Raw genomic sequence first — 19,109 nt, 5'->3', positions numbered from 1 at the left:
TCAAGGTTAAGGTTATAGGTTTTATGAGTAAACCTATATCTCTCAATTTTTACAGAAATGTTTCTTTGGAAAGAGTATTAGTGGCAGTCCAATAACCTAAGTTTGGTGGACATTATCTTGAAGAATTATGGCCTCTTATCAAGACTATTGGACTCTAGATCTTATAGTGGCTGCTTGCACTGTGATCTTTTGAATTATCTTAGTTCAATTAAGTTATAGATTTTTTTAAATTTTCATTTAACGTTAAGAAAACAATTGGAGTCTTATATTATTAACTGTAAACTCAATAAAATATATAAAGATTTATGAGCTCTATTTAAGAGAAGTTTTTTTATGAATTGAATTAGTTTAAGATTTTGATGCTGACCCTATTCACATCTATAGTCTTACCTTTTATCCGAAAGTATTTCTTGAGGTAAAGAAGCATGTTCATTTTTTTCTTGTAAGGAATGCATTTATCAGTTTTAAATTTGATTATGCCAATTAGTATATTATTGTAGCTATGATACTCAGCTGTGATTAATGTGTATTTGAGATTTCAGATAAGTTTTTTGCCTCACCATTAAAATTTTAATAAGATAAAAAGAATATTTTGACAGTTGTAAAGCTACAAGTGAACAAGCTCCAGGATGCAGTGCCGTTTCAAATTTGGAATGTGACCTGAAGATTCATATAGATAGTGACAGGGAGATGGAACGCTTATGGGCACTTTTAATGGATAACTGGACCAGCTTAGAAAAATTGCGTGGTAAGTTAAATTATATATAAAGTGTAGTAATATATTTTTGAGGACATCAAATTTACCCAAAATAGTAAATTGTTTTGAAATAGGTATTCTTTAAGAACAGGAAATTTTTATCACATTTTTGCAGGTTGTGTGTTATTGGACACTGGGGACTATTGTTGTTGAGGTGCTATTACCTGTAGTAAGATACGAAACTAGTCATCTTCATTAGTTTGTGTTCACATTGTGCTAGAGTCATTTAGTATTGTTGACAAAGAAATTAAGGGTTTATTTTAGTGTATAAATTTATAATTAAATAAGAAAAATCTTTCTTTCTCTATTGTAGGTTGATAAATGAAGTATTTGACGATGATTAGCATTTACAACCTAATGGTTTATTTCTTTGAGACAGTATAAATGGTTTTCTCCTGGGCTTTTATTTTTTTTTTTCCAGTACAACACTGTATGTAGGTAATCCTACTCATTTTAGACTGCTTGATTGTTGAATGTGTCCCAGTGTATGGCTTCGTAGCCTAAATTTGCTTTGAACCTAAAACATGGTGAGAGTTACAGATCCCAGCTAAACCATACTATGCGATATTCTTGTGTAAAGGACAACCCCATGTAAAGGGTGAACCACAAAATTTTCTTTAGAAAAAGTGTTTTAATCATTATACTCCATGTAATGGGCAAACGGCAATTTCAAGGCCTGCCTAATGTTACTACACTTTTATTTTAAATCTTTTACAACACATTCATAATCTTTATTTATAACAACATCTGTACTAAAATCTCTTAGTACCATTAGTTATCACTTGCATGTTTAAGTGTATTCATTTGTTCGTTATGTTCGGCGATAAAACGTAAACAAAACAATTTTTTCTGTTTTAGGCGCCGTTTTTAAGCAAAACATGATGTAAAATCACTCATTTCATTTCATTTTGAATTTCTAAGGATAAAGTAAGTAAAACAACAGTATCAATAACATTATTATTACATAACCAATACTTGGTAGTAGGTTAGCCAGGGCACCAGCCGCCCGTTGAGATACTACCACAAGAGAGGTATTGGATCCTTTGACTGGCCAGACAGTAATGCATTGGATCCCTCTCTCTGGTCACGGCTTATTTTTTCTTTGCCTACACTTACACAGAATAGTCTGGGCTATTCTTTACATATTCTCGTTTTTGCTCATACACCTGACAGCAATGTGATACTTAACACTTCTTCACCAAGGGGTTAATTACTGTACTGCAATTTGTTCAGTGTACTTTCCTCTTGGTAAGGGTAGAAGAGACTCTTTAGCTATGGTAAGCAGCTCTTCTAGGAGAAGGACACTTCAAAATTAAACCATTGTCCTCTAGTCTTGGTTAGTGCCATAGCCTCTGTACTATGGTCCTCCACTGTCTTGGGTTAGAGTTCTCTTGCTTGAGGGTACACCTGGGCACACTATTCTATCTTATTATTTTTTTTTCTTCCTGTTGTTTTTTTGAAATGGTGTGTTGGGCAGGCTTAATAGTAGGGCCATGGATGCCTGGTGGTTTATCAAGAGGTTGTCTTTTCCTTTTTCTGATTCTTTTTCTTCTCAAAACCATCCTTACTGTCCTCCCTTCAGTTGAAGTGGCTATCCTGGAGGGTATTTAGCCTTGCATGGTGTATCGGCTCCTCCATGTTGACCAGTTTTTCCGACTTTTTACTATAGTCTATGGGTATCATCAATCTCTTTATTTATAATTCTGTACATATTGTTTTTGTTATAATTCTTGTTAATCTAGTTTTTAAGTATGATGTCTCTGTTTTTTTATTTCTATTAATTCTTATGCTGTCTGGAGACATTGAGCAAAATCCAGGACCAGTACGTCCTAGATTTCGTCAATGTCGTCTTCTGTATTGCAATATTCGTGGTCTTCATGCAAATATCCAAGACCTTACAGTTGCGTCCAGACAGTATGATATTCTTTTGTGCTCAGAAACTTTGGTTTCTAATATGAGGCACTCATCTGAGCTCCTTATAACTGGTTTTAAGAAGCCAATAATGTTGAAACGTGATGCCATCCCTAGGGCCAGGGGAATGGCGGTGTATATTAGGACCGAGTATCCTGCTTCTCATAAGTCCTGCTATCAATGTGGATGTCATGAAATTCAGGTAATAAAAGTTTGTGGCAGGCATAGCAACTTTTATTTGTGTTCGATCTATGGGTATCCAGACATGGATGATTCTATCTTCGATTGTCTTCTTACCATTATGGCTAAGATACAAGAAGATGATAGAAAGGCTTCTTTTGTCTTTGTTGGTGATTTTAATGCTCACCATAGGGAGTGGTTAGGTTCTATCTCTCCTACCGATCGCCATGGCTTAAGAGCTTTAGACTTTGCCTCTGAATCAGGCTGTGAGCAAATCATAAATGAAGCTACTCACAGGTCTGGTAATTGCTTGCACCTCGTATACACTGACTCCCTTGGCGTTATAACTAGTAAGGTTGGTTCTCCAGTCAGGACATCTGATTATGCCTTGATTTCATTAGTATTGAAGACTGAGCAGCCTGTCCCTGATATATCATACTCTTGTAAAATTTATATGAAATCCCAAGCAGACTGGAATGGGATTTTGCATGATCTTTTGTGCTTGAATTGATCACAGTTATATAGTAGTGTAGATCCTGTTGTCCCTTTGAATGAGAATCTAGTCAACATAATTGATAGGCGTATCCCTTCTCGTGTGCTAAGGTACCGAGTGAAGGACAAACCGTGGTTCAATGATGATTGTAGACGTGCTTATTTGGAGAAGCAGGAGGCGTCTCACCTTTGGAAGGGTAACAGATCAGATTTGACCTGGAACAACTATACTCAGCTTCAAGCTTTTGCTCAGAGAGTTTATGCCTCAACTGAAAAGGAATACAATTTAACCATAAAAGAAACCCTTTCTGGTACAACTCGGAACATAAATGGTGGTCTACCCTTAAATCTGCACTCTTTGGTGTAGATGCAAGAGTTCCCCCTTTACTTAAACCAGATGGCTCAGTCACTCACTGTCCAAAGGAAAAGGCAACCCTTTTGGCTGATATTTTTGACAGTAAACAGAGTAATGAAAAACTTGAATTTCCTCATTCCTGTTTTCCTGAGGCTAAACTAACTAGTTTAGCTTTTCGATCTCGTGAGATTAAGCTCTGTTGATGGACCTTGATGCTTATGGAGGTGTGGACCCAAATGGTATTTTTCCTTTGTTTTTTTTATAAAGACAGCAGATTTCTTAGCTCCAAAGTTATGTTATTTTGTGCAAGTTAGCAAGAAAAGGAGCTTTTAGCACTTGTTAGAGAATTGGTAATGTTACTCCTCTATGTAAAAGTGTTTGTGGTAGCTCAAGTCCCACTGATTACCACCCAATTTCTATAACTCCCATATTATCTAAAGTTTTTGATCGTCTTCTGGCAAAACGTCTTAATAGGTTTGCTGAAGGTAATCACCTACTCCCTAGTTTGCAATTTGGTTTTCGTAAAGGCCTTGGAGCATGTGATGCCCTTATTACAATCTCCAATGCTGTACAGAAATCCCTTGATTGTGGTCAGGAAGTTCGTATGATTGGCCTTGATTTTAGTGCTGCCTTTGACCGTGTTAATCATGAGGCCCTTGTTTTCAAACTGAAACAGTTGGGAGTGGGTGGGTCGTTTCTTAGCATTATTATTGATTTTTTAAGTAATAGATCTCAAAGAGTTGTTGTTGATGGGCACTATAGTGAGTATAGGAATGTGATACCCGGTGTTCCACAGGGTAGTGTTCTTGGCCCATTACTTTTCATACTATATACACATGACATGTGGTTTGGCCTAGAAAACAAGCTTGTTGCATATGCAGATGATGCTACTCTCTTTGCATCAATTCCATCCCCTGAATGTAGATCTGGGGTTGGCGAATCCCTTAATAGAGATTTAGCTAAAATTAGTGCATGGTGCAAATTATGGGGTATGAAGTTGAATCCTAACAGAACTCAAAGTATGATTGTAAGTAGGTCAAGGACGGTGGCTCCTCAACATCCGGATCTCAGAATTGATAATGTTTCTTTAAATTTGTATGACTCTTTTAAAATTTTAGGTGTGATTCTCAACAGCAAATTTACTTTTGAGAAACACATTAGGTCTGTGTCTTTTTCAATTGCACAAAAATTGGCTTATTGAGAAAGTCTTACAAGATTTTTGGTGATCAATCTATTCTGAAGAAGTGTTTTAATTCTTTCATTCTACCTTGTTTTGAGTATTGTTCTCCTGTCTGGTGTTCATCTGCTAATTTTCATCTTAATTTGTTGGACAGAAACTTACGGTCTATTAAATTTCTTATTCCTGATCTAGATATTAATATTTGGCACCGTCGTTCAATTAGTTCATTATGCATGTTGCATAAGATTTTTTCATAACTCTGACCATCCTTTACATTCAGATCTCCCTGGACAATTCTATCCTGTTTGTAATACTAGGCAGGCAGTTAATTCTAATAGCCAGGCCTTCTCCATCATGAGGCTCAATACTACACAATATTCTAGAAGTTTTATTACAGCTGTTACCAAGTTGTGGAATGATCCTCCTAATTGGGTAGTTGAATCAGTAGAACTTCAAAAGTTCAAAGTTGGTGCAAATGTTTTTATGTTGACCAGGCTGACAAGAGTCTTTTTATTATTTATATGTGACATATCTGTTTTTGACGTTAATAGTTTATATAGGACATATCTGTTTTGACACTGTTACTGTTTTTAGAATGATATATTGTTAATATTTTGTCATCATTTATTTATTTCCTTATTTCCTTTCCTCACTGGGCTATATTTCCCTATTGGAGCCCTTGGGCTTATAGCATCTTGCTTTTCCAACTAGGGTTGTAGCTTGGCTAGTAATAATAATAATAATAATATCTGTTGCTGCAAAGGCTAACCTTTACACAGATGTGTAAATGCGTTCGTTTGTTCGTTATGATCGGCGATGAAACGTAAACAAAGCAATGGTTTCGTTTTTTGATGGCTTGTTTAGCAAAAGCATGATATAAAATTGTCTTTATTCAATTTATTTTGGATTTTTAAGTATACAGTAAAAGGTGAAGTGATGTTTGGTGAAGTGACTGGTAGAGTATCGGGGATTGAAAGGGGGAAGAGCAAGAGAGGGTGTGGCATTATTGCTGAGTGAATGGATGACAGGTAAAATAGTGGAATGGAAGGAGATATCATCTAGGTTAATGTGGGTAAAGGTTAGTTTGGGTAGGGAATTTGGGCTTTTGTTAGTGTGTATGGGCCAGGTTGTGAGAAAAGTAAAGAAGAGCGGAGTGAATTCTGGAATGAATTAACTAGGTGTGTAGAAGGAATTATTTAATTATCATGGGTGAATTAAATGCTAGAGTGGGTACTGGTGAGTGCTGGAGAGGTAGAAGGTGTCATTGGGAAGTATGGTGTACCAGGTGAAAATGAGAGTGATGAGAGACTGGTAGATGTCTGTGTTGAGCAAGAGCTGGTTATAAGTTCTAGATTTTTTAAAAAGAAAAATAATAAGTATACATGGCTTAGAGTGGCAAATGGAAGAGTGGCAGAAAGGGCATTAATGGATTATGTGTCGATAACTAGAAGAATGTTTGAAAGATTGAAAGACGTGCATGTGTTTAGGGGTATGGCTAATGGTATGTCTGATAATTTTTTAGTGGAAGGAAAATTATTTGTAGCAAAAGAGTGGGGGTATGTAAAAGGGAGGTAGTGAAGGTTGAAGAGTAATAAAACCTGAGGCAAAAACTGAATGACAAAAAAAGGCTGGAAATGGAATATAACAGAGTGAAAGTGAGAGAAACAGGTAATTTAGAGGAGGAGTGGAAGTTAGTAAAAGAAAATTTTGTTGGGATTGCAAGTGAGGTGTGTGGTTAGAGGTTTGTTGGAGGCAGCATGAGGAATGGTAATGAATGGTGGAATGAAGGAGTGAAGATAAAAGTGGAAGAGAAAAAGAGTGCATTTGAAGAATGGCTGCAGAGTAATATTGTAGAGAAGTATGAGAGATATAGAGAGAAAAATATAAGTAAAACTTGAGGTAGCTGAGGCAAAGAGGGCAGCTGATTGGAGGTGGGGTCAGGGATTGGGTCATTCATATGAAGAAAATAAGAAATTGTTTTGGAAAGAAGTGAAGAGAGTAAGGAAGGGTGGTTTGAGAATTAAAGAGATAGTGAAAGATGGAAATGGAAGGTTGTTAAAAGGAAAAGGGGGGTGGAATATTTTGAAAGTTTACTGGATGTTGAGGATAATACTGAGGCAGATATAATTGCTGTTGCAGGTGTTAAGGTGCCAGTGATGGGAGTTGAGAATGAGAGAGAGATTACAAGGGAGGAAGTGACGAGAGCACTAGATGAAATGAGAGTAGGAAAAGCACTTAGTATGGATTATTATTTGCTAGGCCACAACCCTAGTTGGAAAAGCAGGATGCTATAAGCTCAAGGGCTCCAACAGAGAAAATAGCCTAGTGAGGAAAGGAAATAAGGTAAAACTAGAAGAGGAATTTAAGAACAATAATAATATTAAAATAAATCATTCATATATAAACTATAAAAACTTAGAAATAACAAGAGGAAGAGAAACAGGATAGAATAGTGTGCCTGAGTGTACCCTCAAGCAAGAGATCTCTAACCCAAGACAGTGGAAGACCATGGTACAGAGGCAATGGTACTACCCAAGATTAGAGAACAATGGTTTGAGTTTGGAGGGTCTTTCTCCTAGAAGAGCTGCTTACCATAGCTTAAGAGTCTCTTTTACCCTTGCCAAAAGGAAAGTAGCCACTGAACAATTACAGTGCAGTAGTTAACCTCTTGAGAGAAGAAGAATTGTTTGATAATTTGAGTGTTGTCAAGTGTATGAGGAAAGAGGAGACTGTGTAAAGAATAGGCCAGACCATTCTGAGTATGTTTCGGCAAAGATGAAATGACCCATAACCAGATTAAGGGATCCAATGTAGTACTGTCTGGCCAGTTTAAGGACCTAATAACTCTCTAGCAGTAGTATCTCAATGGGGGGTTGGTGCCTTGGCCAACCCTAAGATGTTAAAGGAAGGGGGTGTGACTGTACTTGATTGATTGGTGAGATTGTTTAATATGTGATTGTTCCAACACGGAGTACTTACCTCGAACTACTTTCTTAGGAGTATCTGGGATTCTCCTCCTAACCGACCAGATTTTTGGGTAGTTTCCCCTATCTCCGTTTTCTCTAGTGGGTCCCTTCGTGGCGGATGGATACTCGCCCTGAGGCAACCCGGGTCAGTGTGCGAGAGCATGGACCTAGGTCTCGGTTGTCAGTAAGATCCTGGTTGCGGCGCTGTTCACATCTCGCCGCTCTCTCTCACATCCCTTCTGACCTTTGTGTTACCACGTGGTTCCTTCGTGTTTCCCTCGTGCTCCCTTCCCTTTGTGCCACCTTTATCCACATCCTTCCCCAGTGTCTTGTATTGCTTGGTGTTCCGTGCATTGCGTTATGGATTCCCAACGCCATTGTCCCGGGCCTAAGGCTGGTAAGTCCTGCGGTGTGTGGCTCTCGAGGCCGGACGTAAATCCTCATACGTTGTGCTCCACGTGCAGGGGCAGTGTGTGTTCCCCGTTGGCCATGTGTCTGGAGTCTGCTTCCTGGTCCGAGGTTCAGTGATCCCTGTACACCGCAAAGAGGAAGAAAGCGGCGAAGCGGTCCCCGAAGAAGGTAGGCGCCTCTTCCCCTTTGACTTCTCCTGCCGCCCCGTCGGAGCGGGGTTCACCGTCTCTTTCCCCTACCCTGAGTAGGGGACGAGGTAAGTCCGTTGCAGGGAAATGGCCCATTGCTGTTCCCCATGAGTCTGATACTGTTGATGTGGGGGATGCTGTTGTTTCGCAGGCAGGGGGGGGCCGCTGCTGGGAGGGCTGGAGTGTGTTCGGGAGACGAGGCCCTGGTGCCCGCTGGGCCTGTCTCTACCGAGGACCCTGTGTGGGGGAAGGCCGCTACGGCCCCTTCTCCCGCCCCGTGGCAATGTGTTACAGGTACCGCAGCGCCCGGGGGAGACGCAGATAAAGAAAGGCAGCCGACAGGTTCGTCGGACCCTGACTCCATCGTCTGGACGGCTCCAAGGACGCCCTTCATGTCGCAGATGCGCCAAGAAGAGGAGTTTGAAGGGTGGTTCACATCTAGGAAGGCCCTACGGACCCCCCCGGGGCCGTCATCGACGCTCCCGCCTGATTTTATGCAGCCCTTCACGACGATAAGACAACACCAGGACCCAGCATCAGTAACAGAGGACTCAGAGGACACGTCCAGCTCCTCCTCCAGCTCTTCTTCCTCATCCTCTTCGTCGTCGTACGATTCGTCATCCTCGGAGGACGACGACTCCCGGGAGGGGAGAAGGAAACGGAAAAGGTCTCGGAAATCTAAGTCTCGCTCCCGTTCAGGCCCTTCCAGGAAGAAGGCAAAATCATCGAGGAAGAAGAACAAACACAGGCGCCCTTCCAAGGACAGGTGGGCTCAGCAGCTTTCCCCCATAGTGGGTCGATCAGGGCACCTGCCTCCTTGGCCTCTGGAGCCATCCCCAGGCCCCTGCCACGCTTGTTGACTGCGCGTCCCGCACACCGGTCCAAGCTCTCAACTCAGGTCGGCTTTGCCGTCCCGCTGCCCGCCAAGTTACCGGCTCCATCCACCCAGTGGAGAAGGCCGCTGTGCCGGCCCAGCAGCTCTTCTTGCGGACCCGGTACCACGGCTGCTCACATAAAGCACCCTGGATACCCGGTGGCACCGCGTGGAACCCACGCCCCGCGGCGCTCCCCGAGCAGAGGTAGACCCGTGACGGCTACCTCCGTCCCGGCGGCTCGACCCGCTGTGGAGGCACCCGCCCCGTCGTTTTGCCCGGAAGAGGAGGATGAAGCCTCTCACATGGACCCACCCGGCCTAGCAGAAGGACACGGCGCAGAGGACCAGGTGATCGATGGCTTGATTGAGGTCGGGGACTGTACGTCCGATGAGGTATCTTCGTACCGGAAAGTTCTGGGCCTCATAAGGAGTCATCATCGCCTGGACGAGCCCAAACCGTTGACGGAGCAAGCTTGGCTCTCGGGGTTGGGGAGGATGGTAGATAACCCCGTCCAGCAGAAACCATCCTTGACCTCCCCGTAGCTCCCAATGTCAAACTCGGTCGGGAGCATGTCGACAGATACGTCGGGGGCCAGGTGAACTCCCTCAGGGCCCAGGGGTCTTTCAAGTTACTACCGGGCTTGAGGACCCAGAAGCGTTTCTACGTCCCCGACGGTCAGCACTCAGGGCCCCGTTCGGTAGAGGCAGCAGTGTCCTCCCTTAACCAAGGCAACACCGAGGATAGTACCGTCTCGGCCCCGGTGTGCTTCTATCCGGCTGAGGCCTCCATGATGGAGGATACGGACCGAGATATTGTGAACGTGACTTCATGGCTCGACTGGTGGGCCTGTACGCTTGTAAGTTTCCAGCTGTCTCACAATCTAGCCATTCCGGAGAACCAGGCTCTTTTCCAGGAACTCATACGATCAGGGGGAAAGGCTATGAAGTTCCTCAATTTCCAGTCTCACTCAGACAGCCAATTTGGTACTTCGGAGGATGGACACTATCCTCAACAAGCTGTCCCGCAAGCTCCCCGAGCGGGAGGCCAAGTGTCTGAGGAACTCACCAGTGTGGGGCGAGTCCATCTTCTCCCTGAAAGAGGTAGAGGAAACCATGGAGAGAGTCCAGAGGCTAAAGGAAACGGCGGACCCCAGACTCTCAGCCGCGAGACGACCCGCACACAGACGAGTGATACCAAAAGGGTCCCACCCTTCGACGTCCCAGTCTATGAGAGACTCCCCTTCGTCAGCCTGGCAGCAGTCGTCTCAGCCCCCCCATAGGGGAAGTTCTACCCCTCAGGCCTCCTTTAGGCCTAAGTACTCCGGCTCTAGGAGAGGCCGCTCAAGCCGCGCCTCCAGAAGGAGGTAGGAAGAGAGGTCCCCTCTCCTGCCGAAGCTTCGGGTAGGGGGATGCCTCAAACATTTTTAGCAAGCATGGCGGGACAACGGGGCAGACCCATGGTCCGTTGCAGTCCTGAAGGAGGGATACAGGGTACCCTTCCTTTCAGAATCACCCCCTCTGATCCTCGATCATCGAGCGGAATGGGTGGCACCCAAGGACCCCTTGAAGAAAGCAGCCTTACAAGAGGAGGTGTCAGCCATGCTGAATAAGGGAGCCCTGGAACTAGTGGAGGACCCGTCCCCAGGGTTCTACAACAGGCTCTTCCTGGTAGAAAAAGCGACAGGGGGGTGGAGACCGGTCATCGACCTCTCTGCCCTCAACAAGTTTATCAGCAAGACTGACTTCAAAATGGACACTCCTAAGTCGGTGCTGGCAGCCTTGAGGGAAGGGGACTTCATGATGTCCCTAGACCTCAGGGACGCTTATTTCCAGATCCCTGTCCACCCCTTCAGCAGGAAGTTCCTCAGAGTAAAGTGGGGTTCCCAGTCTCTGCGGTTCAAGACCCTTTGCTTCGGCCTGTCAACGGCTCCTCAGGTGTTCACAAGGGTGTTCGCCACAGTGTCAGCCTGGGCTCACAAGAAGGGCATCCGGCTAATCTGCTACCTGGATGACTGGTTGCTTCTTTCAGCCTCAGAGGTAGTTTTGAAGGATCAAGGCGTGGAGTTGTTGCAGTTCTGCAGGGACTTGGGAATCACCATCAACATGGAGAAGTCGCAGTTAGTCCCCTCCAACAGAATGACTTACTTGGGGATGGTCCTAGACTCAAAGTTGGAGAAAGCATTCCCCTCTGCGGAGAGGCTCGAGAAGTTGAATCAAGTCCTTCTCCCCTTCCTAACAGGTGTTCCCAGGAGAGCCAAGGATTGGCAGAGGCTGATAGGCCACCTATTATCACTGGAGAAGTTGGGTCCCCGGGGAAGACTCAAGCTGAGAGAGGTTCAGTGGAACCTAAAGGAACTCTGGTCCCCGGGGGAGACTCCCCACAAAGTGGTCAGCGTGTCAGAGGAGACAAAAGAGACTTTGAAGTGGTGGTCCGACAGGGTGAACACTAAAAAAGGGATGCCTTTCGCGACCGCCCCTCTGGAGATGTTGCTCTTCACAGACGCATCGAAAGAGGGGTGGGGAGCTCATCTCCAGGAAGAAACGGCAAAAGGCAAGTGGTCCCAGGAGGAGAAGACCTTACACATAAACGTCCTCGAGTTGTTAGCGGTCCAAAGAGCTTGCATGAAGTTCACTCATCGTCTCCGAGGAAACACTGCGGCCCTCATGTGCGACAACGCCACCATAGTAGCCTATGTGAAGAATCAAGGAGGCCTCAAGTCAAGGGAACTGTGCGACCTCACGGCAGAGATCCTGGAGTGGGCCGAGAAAGAGCACATCAAACTTACGGCCATGTTCATTCCGGGGAAAAAGAACGTCTTGGCCGATGGTCTCAGCAGGGTAGGTCAAGTGGTAGGCTCGTAATGGTCCCTGCACCCGGGGGTAGCTCGGACACTCCTAGGAAAATGGGGGTCCCCAGTGATAGATCTGTTTGCCACAAGGATCAATACCCAGCTCCCAGTTTTCTGCTCTCCAGTCCCGGATCCTACAGCAGCGTTCGAGGACGCCTTTCAGTATCCATGGGACGGTCTCGACGCATACGCCTTCCTTCCCTTCAGAACACTCTTGACAGGTCCTCAACAGGGTCAGGCAGTCAAAGAACCTACGGATGACTTTGGTAGCGCCCTGGTGGCCGGATAGAGAATGGTTCATAGACCTGAAGGAGTTAGCAATCCTCCCACCGTGGCCGCTGCCAGACAGGGAAGACCTTCTCCGTCAGCCCCACATCAAAAATTCCACGAAAACCCTTGGTCCCTCCGGCTTCACGCTTGGAGATTATCGAGCGGTTGTTGAGGAAGGAAGGCTACTCATCCAGAACTGCCATGAGGATGACGGGTTATCTTAGGAAGTCATTAGTCGTAGTCTACCAGGCTAATGGGCTACGTTTGTGAAGTGGTGCACCACCCAGAATCTGAGGCCGCTGGACGTGTCTATTCACGAAATAGCAGACTTCCTTGTTCACCTGAGGGACGACCTAGGAATATCCATCCCGGAAATTAAGGGGGTTCGAGCCGCTCTGGGCCACGTCTTCCTCCTCAAAGGACTCGATCTCGGGGCTTCCCGGCAGATCTCTATGCTCATAAAGAGTTTTGAACAGTCATGTTACCCCCGCTCCTCCAGAGTACCGCAATGGGACGTAGCCAGGGTCCTCAAGTTCCTTACAAGGCCACCCTTTGAACTGCTCAGGAACATTCTCGATAAGGATCTTACCCTTAAGACGGTCTTCCTCCTAGCCCTAGCTTCCGCCAGACGAGTCAGCGAGCTGCACGGGCTGTCGTACGAGATCTCACACTCGAAGGGTTGGAAAGACCTGAGTTTTGAGTTCCTCCCGGATTTTGTAGCCAAGACCCAAAATCCTGCCTTCTGGGATCCCAAGTTGAAGGCTTTTTGGTCCCGGCTATCCCACGTTCGGACAATCCCGAAGACTTGTTGTGCCCGGTCAGGTCGGTCAGAAAGTGCTTGGAAAGGACAGCCAGACTTCGCCCGGAGATCAAGAGTCTGTTCGTCTCGGCAGGCCCAGTTAAGAAAGCGGTGTCCAGGAACACCATCTTCTTCTGGCTCAGACAGGTCATAAAGAAGGCTTATGACAGCGACGGCTCCACGTTACCAGGTAAACCTCGACCACATGACATTAGGGGTCTCAGCACCTCCTTGGCGTTCGACAAGAACATGGCAGTGGGCCAGATCCTGAAAGCAAGTACTTGGGCCAGGCAGTCTACATTTACCGCCCATTACCTGAAAGACTACTAGGAAGTCCCTGGATTCCTTCTCCATCGACCCCGTCATTTCCGCGCTCCAACAGGTTTAAGGTCGAAGCCCCGGGGAAGCCCGTGGGAAGTAATTCCAAGCGACACAAGTTCCTCCTTACTACCCCCTTTCCTGCTTCCCCTGTTCCCTTTTTCCCTATCCTCCGCCCATGTGAGAGTTGATCATTGGAGACGCCCATGCTCGGATGAAGATTATAGAGACGTGAGTTACAGTAGCACTAAAAAAGGGGTTTTTGCGTCGTTCTCCCCGGGTCTCCTATCCCGTTTTTGTGATCAGTCAAAACCTAGCCTCCTATCTAGGTTCTGTCAGACAGTTTCAATTCGGGTGTCCCAGCCTGTAAGAGCACTCCCTCCTATGGTATGTCCCCCAAGAAAGTAGTTTGAGGTAAGTACAGTACTCCGTGTTGGAACAAATCACAAATTTTAAGTAATTTCGGGTTATGGCCCGCCCAGCCTGCCCCAAGTGTCTTACAGGAGTTCGAATGTATAGTTACCAAAAGCTTACTGACGACCGAGACCGAGGTCCATACTCTCGCACACTGACCCAGGTCGCCTCAGAGCGAGTATCCATCCGCCACGGAGGGACCCACTAGAGAAAACGGAGATAGGGGAAAACCACCCAAAAATCTGGTTGGTTGGGAGGAGAATCCCAGATACTTCTAAGAAAGTAGTTCGAGGTAAGTACTGTTAGGAAAAATACAAATTACTTAAAATTTGTGATTTTATGTTGTAAATGGTACCAGTAGACTTGGTGTGTGTGTATAAAGTACCATTATATAAGGGTAAGGGAGATATGCATGAGTGTTATAACTCAAAGGGTATCAGTTTGTTGAGTGCAGTTTGAAAAGTGTATGGTAGAGTACTAATTAATAGGATAAAGGAAAAAAACAGAAAATGCAATCTTACTGTAAAAGTACAGGTTGGTTTTAGAAGAGGTAGGGGATGTATGGATCAGATTTTTACGGTCAGGCAGATATGTGAGAAATATTTAGCAAATGGCAAGGAGGTGTATGTAGTGTTTATGGATCTGGAGAAAGCATACGATAGAATTGATAGGGAAGCGATGTGGAATGTGATGAGGTTATATGGAATTGGTGGAAGGTTGTTGCAAGCAGTAGACAGTTTCTACAAAGGTAGTAAAGCTTGTCTTAGGATAGGAAATGAAGTGAGCGAGTGGTTTCCAGTAAGAATGGGGCTGAGACAGGGATGTGTGAGGGTGCCATGGTTGTTCAACATGTTTGTTGATGGAGTGGTGAGAGAGGTGAAGGCTTGAGTGCTTGGTCGACGATTGAAAATGATAGACGAGAGTGATCATGAATGGGAGGTAATCAGTTGTTGTTTTTTGTGGATGATACTGTACTGGTTGCAGACTCGGAAGAGAAGCTTGGTCGATTAGTGACAGAGTTTGGAAGGGTATGTGAGAAAAGGAAGTTGAGAGCTAATATGGGTAAGAGTAAGGATATGAGATGCACGAGAAGGGAGGGTGGTGCGAGGTTGAATGTCATGTTGACTTGAAAGTTACTTGAGGAAGTAGTTCAGTTTAAGTACTTGGGGTCTTTTGTTGCAGTAAATGGAGGAGTAGAAGCAGATGTACGTCAGAGAGTGAATGAAGGATGCAAAGTGTTGGGGGCAGTGAAGGAAGGGGTAAAGAAAAGAGGGTTAGGCATGAATGTAAATGAGAGTTCTGTATGAGAAGGTGATTGCACCAATTGTGATGTATGGATCGGAGTTGTGGGGAATGAAAGTGACAGAGGGACAAATTGAAGGCGTTTGAGATGAAGTGTCTGCGGAGTATGGCTGGTGTATCTCGATTAGATAGGGTTAGGAACGAAGTAGTGAGAGTGAGAACAGGTGTAAGAAATGATTTAGCAGCTAGAGTGGATATGAATTTGTTGAGGTGGTTTGGCCATGTTGAGAGAATGGAAAGTGGCTGTCTTCTAAAGAAGGTGATGAATGCAAAAGTTGATGGGAGAAGTACAAGAGGAAGGCCAAGGTTTGGGTGGATGGATGGAGTGAAGAAAGCTCTGGGTGGTAGGAGGATAGACGTGAGAGAGGCAAGAGAGCGCGCTAGAAATAGAAATGAATGGCGAGCGATTTTGATGCAGTTCCGGTAGGCCCTTGGTGACCGCGGAGGTAGCAGCAGTAGGGGATTCAGCGTATGAAACTTCCTCTTTGGTGGATAACGGGGAGGGTGGGCTGTGGCACCCTAGCAGTACCAACCAAATTCCGCTGAATCCCTTGTCAGGCTGGGAGGAGCGAAGAGAGGAAAGGCCCCTTTTGTTCATTTATTTGATGTCGGCTACCCTTGAAAATCAGGGGAAGTGCATTGTGAATAGAATAGACAGCAAAAGCATTTCAAACAATTTAACGGAATGGAGGACGATGCACTGTTCGAGAGGGACAGTGCTTGTAGTGTAAACGAAAGCAACAAACATGATCCCCATGACAATGCTGTCCTGGTGAATTTTTTGAGGCGCCTTTTAATATTCTTAATGACGCCTTTTAGAATTTTAAATGACAGTTTTAATTTTGATGGTTTTTAATCTTAAGTTTATCAAATAAAGGTTTTCCCTTTGTTTAAACTTGTTTTCATCATTGTTTTCCTGTATGCCATAGTATAGGTACCAGTAACCTGCAAATTTTGAGGTATTGGACAACCACCACCTACCACATCTCTTGGCAAATAATGTAAACAATCCTAGTGGTCCGAAACTTACATATTGTAATGCAGATAAAATTAATTCTTAGTATTACTTAACTTAAACACAACTACAGTATATGATTAAATTGAGCATAATCTATGCTGTTAAGTCAATCCTTCTTAACTACAATGTAAGTAAAAAATTAATTACAAATATGGAAAGTTCTAGGTTTCGAACAACTATGCTAGCCTACCAACAACACAGCAGAGCCAGAGTACTATGAATTAATAAAGATTAAATTAGCGGTAAATATTCTTATTTTCATCATCATCATCTCCCCCTACGCCTATTGACGCAAAGGGCCTCTGTTAGATTTTGCCTGTTGTCTATCTTGAGCCTTTAATTCAATACTTCTCCATTCATCATCTCCTACTTTGCGCGTCATAGTCCTCAGCCGTGTAGGCCTGGGTCTTCCAACTCTTCTAGTGCCTTGTGGAGCCCTGCTGAACGTTTGGTGAACTAATCTCTCTTGGGGAGTGCGAAGAGCATGCCCAAACCATCTCCATCTACCCCTCATTATGATATTGTCCACATATGGCACTCGAGTAATCTCTCTTATAGTTTCATTTCTAATCCTGTCCTGCCATTTAACTCCCAATATCCTTCTGCGGTCTTTGTTCTCAAATCTACTAAATCTATTGGAGTTTGTTTCATTGTCATACCATGACTCATGCCCATAGAGTAACACCGATCTCACTAAACTGATATGTGGTCTGATTTTTATATGTAATTTCAGGCAATTTGATTTCCAAATTTTTCTTAACCTATCCATTGTCTGATTTTCTTTTTTCAATCTTTCACTAAACCCTAATTCTAAAACCCTGTATTAGAGATCATAGTTCCTAAATACTTAAATGATTCTACCTCATTAATCCTTTCTCCTTCCAATGATATTTCATCTTCTATTGCATACTCCATTCTTATCATCTCTGATTTTTCTTCTACTTATCTTCAGCCCAACCTCGTGTGATATTTCATGCATTCTGGTAAGCAAGCATTGCAAATCCTGTGGTGTTCTGCTAACAAGGACAGCATCATCAGCATACTCTAGGTCTGCTAAATTTCCATCACCAATCCAGTCCAATCCTTCTCCACTATCTCTGACTGTTCTACGCATTACAAAATCCATGAGGAGGATAAACAACATACACAATCTATTGGAGTACTCCGCTGTTCACTGCAAATTCATATGATAAGACGCCATTAACATTAACTTTGTACTTGCTATACTCATGAACAGACTTAATTAAATTTACATTTGTTCCAACACGGAGTACTTACCTCGAACTACTTTCTTAGGAGTATCTGGGATCTCCTCCCAACCGACCAGAGTTTTGTGTAGTTTACCCTAGTCCCGTTTTCTATGAGAGGTAACCTCCGATGGAGTGATACGCGCCCTGAGGCTAACCACGGGTCAGAGAGCATGCTTGCTCAGGTCTTGATCTCCAGTACGTTCTCTGGTCGCGTCGCGATAACATCTCGACGCTCTCTCCTTACCCAGTGCGACCCTTTGTGTCTTACGCGGTCCCCACGTGGACCCATTGTGTTCATTCTATACCCTTTCCTACCCTTCTCCTCGGTGTTCGTCGTGTAGAGGCAGCTTATGTTCTCCTACAGCCACGTGTCCAGAGTGGGAGTCCTGGAACGAGGTACTGTGGGTGCGCTTCGGCACCAAGAAGAAGAAGGCGTCCAAGAGGTCACATAGGAAGCCGAGCCTGTCCTCGCCGCTTACTTCTCCCGATGTCTCGTCGGATGGAGCTTCTCAGCCACCTTCCCCTACCCAGAGTAGGGGACGAGGTAAGTCAGTTGTGGGGAAGAGGCCCATTGCTCTTCCCCAGGAGTCTGAGTGGGTGCAGTATAGCACCAAGAAGAAGGAGGCGACGAAGAGGTCGCCTAAGAAGCCGAGCGTCCCTTCCTCCCTTGCTTCGCCGGGTTTCTCGTCTGACCAAGCTTCCCTACCACCCTCCCCTACCCAGAGTAGGGGACGAGGTAAGTCCGTTGCGGGGAAGAGGCCCGCAGCCCTTCCCCAAGAGTCTGATCTTCAGGATAGTGGGGTTGTGGCGTCATTCCAGGTGAGTGAGGGCTTGAGGGAGGGACGGGAGTGTGTTTGGGAGACGGAGTCCTGGTGCAAGCAGGCCACGTCTCCTCTGATGACCCCATGTGGGGGAAAAATGTCCCTAATTCTTCTCCAGCCTCTTTGGCGTGTTTTTCAGGCACTTCTGCAGCCGAGGGCGCCGCCGAGAAGGAGCCTTCCCCGCCGTCGGACCCCATTGCGTGGGTTCCCCCCAAGATGCCTTTTCAGGTCGCTGCTGAGGATGGAAGAGGGCTTCGGGAACTGGTCCCCCACAGAAGAGCATCCACGCGGGATGACTCGGACCCTTCGGTGCGGCCCTACAAATCTTCGGGCTCCTCTTTCGAGTCATACTCTTTCTCCTCAGTGGAGGAGCTTTCTTGCTCTTCGGAGGACGAAGCGCTGAGGAAGCTCAGGAGACGAAGGGAGAAGTCCCGCAAGAAGTTGTCGCGCTCTTGCTCCCCCTCGAGGTCGCGCCACTAGAGTCAGTGCCCAAGATCTCCCAAGAGCAGTGAGTGGGTGATGGTTCACCTCGACAGGCTGCTGGAGCTAGCTGCGCGGCCGGGCCCTTCAAGTTAGCGTCCGAGGACGAGCTCCCCGGATAGATACTCCTCCGGCAGCAGCGGCACCCAACGGAGGGACTCATCATGGCAGTTTCCAGTCGACAGGCGTAAATCCCCGAAGGTTCCGGCTCCATCCGCCCAGCGGAGAGAGTCGCCCCTTCGGTCTGGCAGCCGTGTCCTGACCTCCAAAGGCC

General features: G+C 45.5%; 1 protein-coding gene across 1 annotated transcript in view; it reads left to right on the top strand.

The window, feature by feature from the left end:
* The window catches only part of RasGAP1 (Ras GTPase activating protein 1), a 373,291-nt gene that overhangs the window by 297,621 nt on the left and 56,561 nt on the right, over window positions 1-19,109 (top strand). The window contains exon 17 of the mRNA XM_068380108.1: window positions 600-748. Coding sequence (XP_068236209.1) covers window positions 600-748 — 149 coding nt within the window. The remainder of the gene's footprint in view (window positions 1-599; window positions 749-19,109) is intronic.

This window comes from Palaemon carinicauda, chromosome 9 (genome assembly GCF_036898095.1).
Source record: "Palaemon carinicauda isolate YSFRI2023 chromosome 9, ASM3689809v2, whole genome shotgun sequence".
NCBI lineage: Eukaryota > Metazoa > Arthropoda > Malacostraca > Decapoda > Palaemonidae > Palaemon > Palaemon carinicauda.
This window is presented reverse-complemented; position numbering and strand designations above follow the sequence as displayed.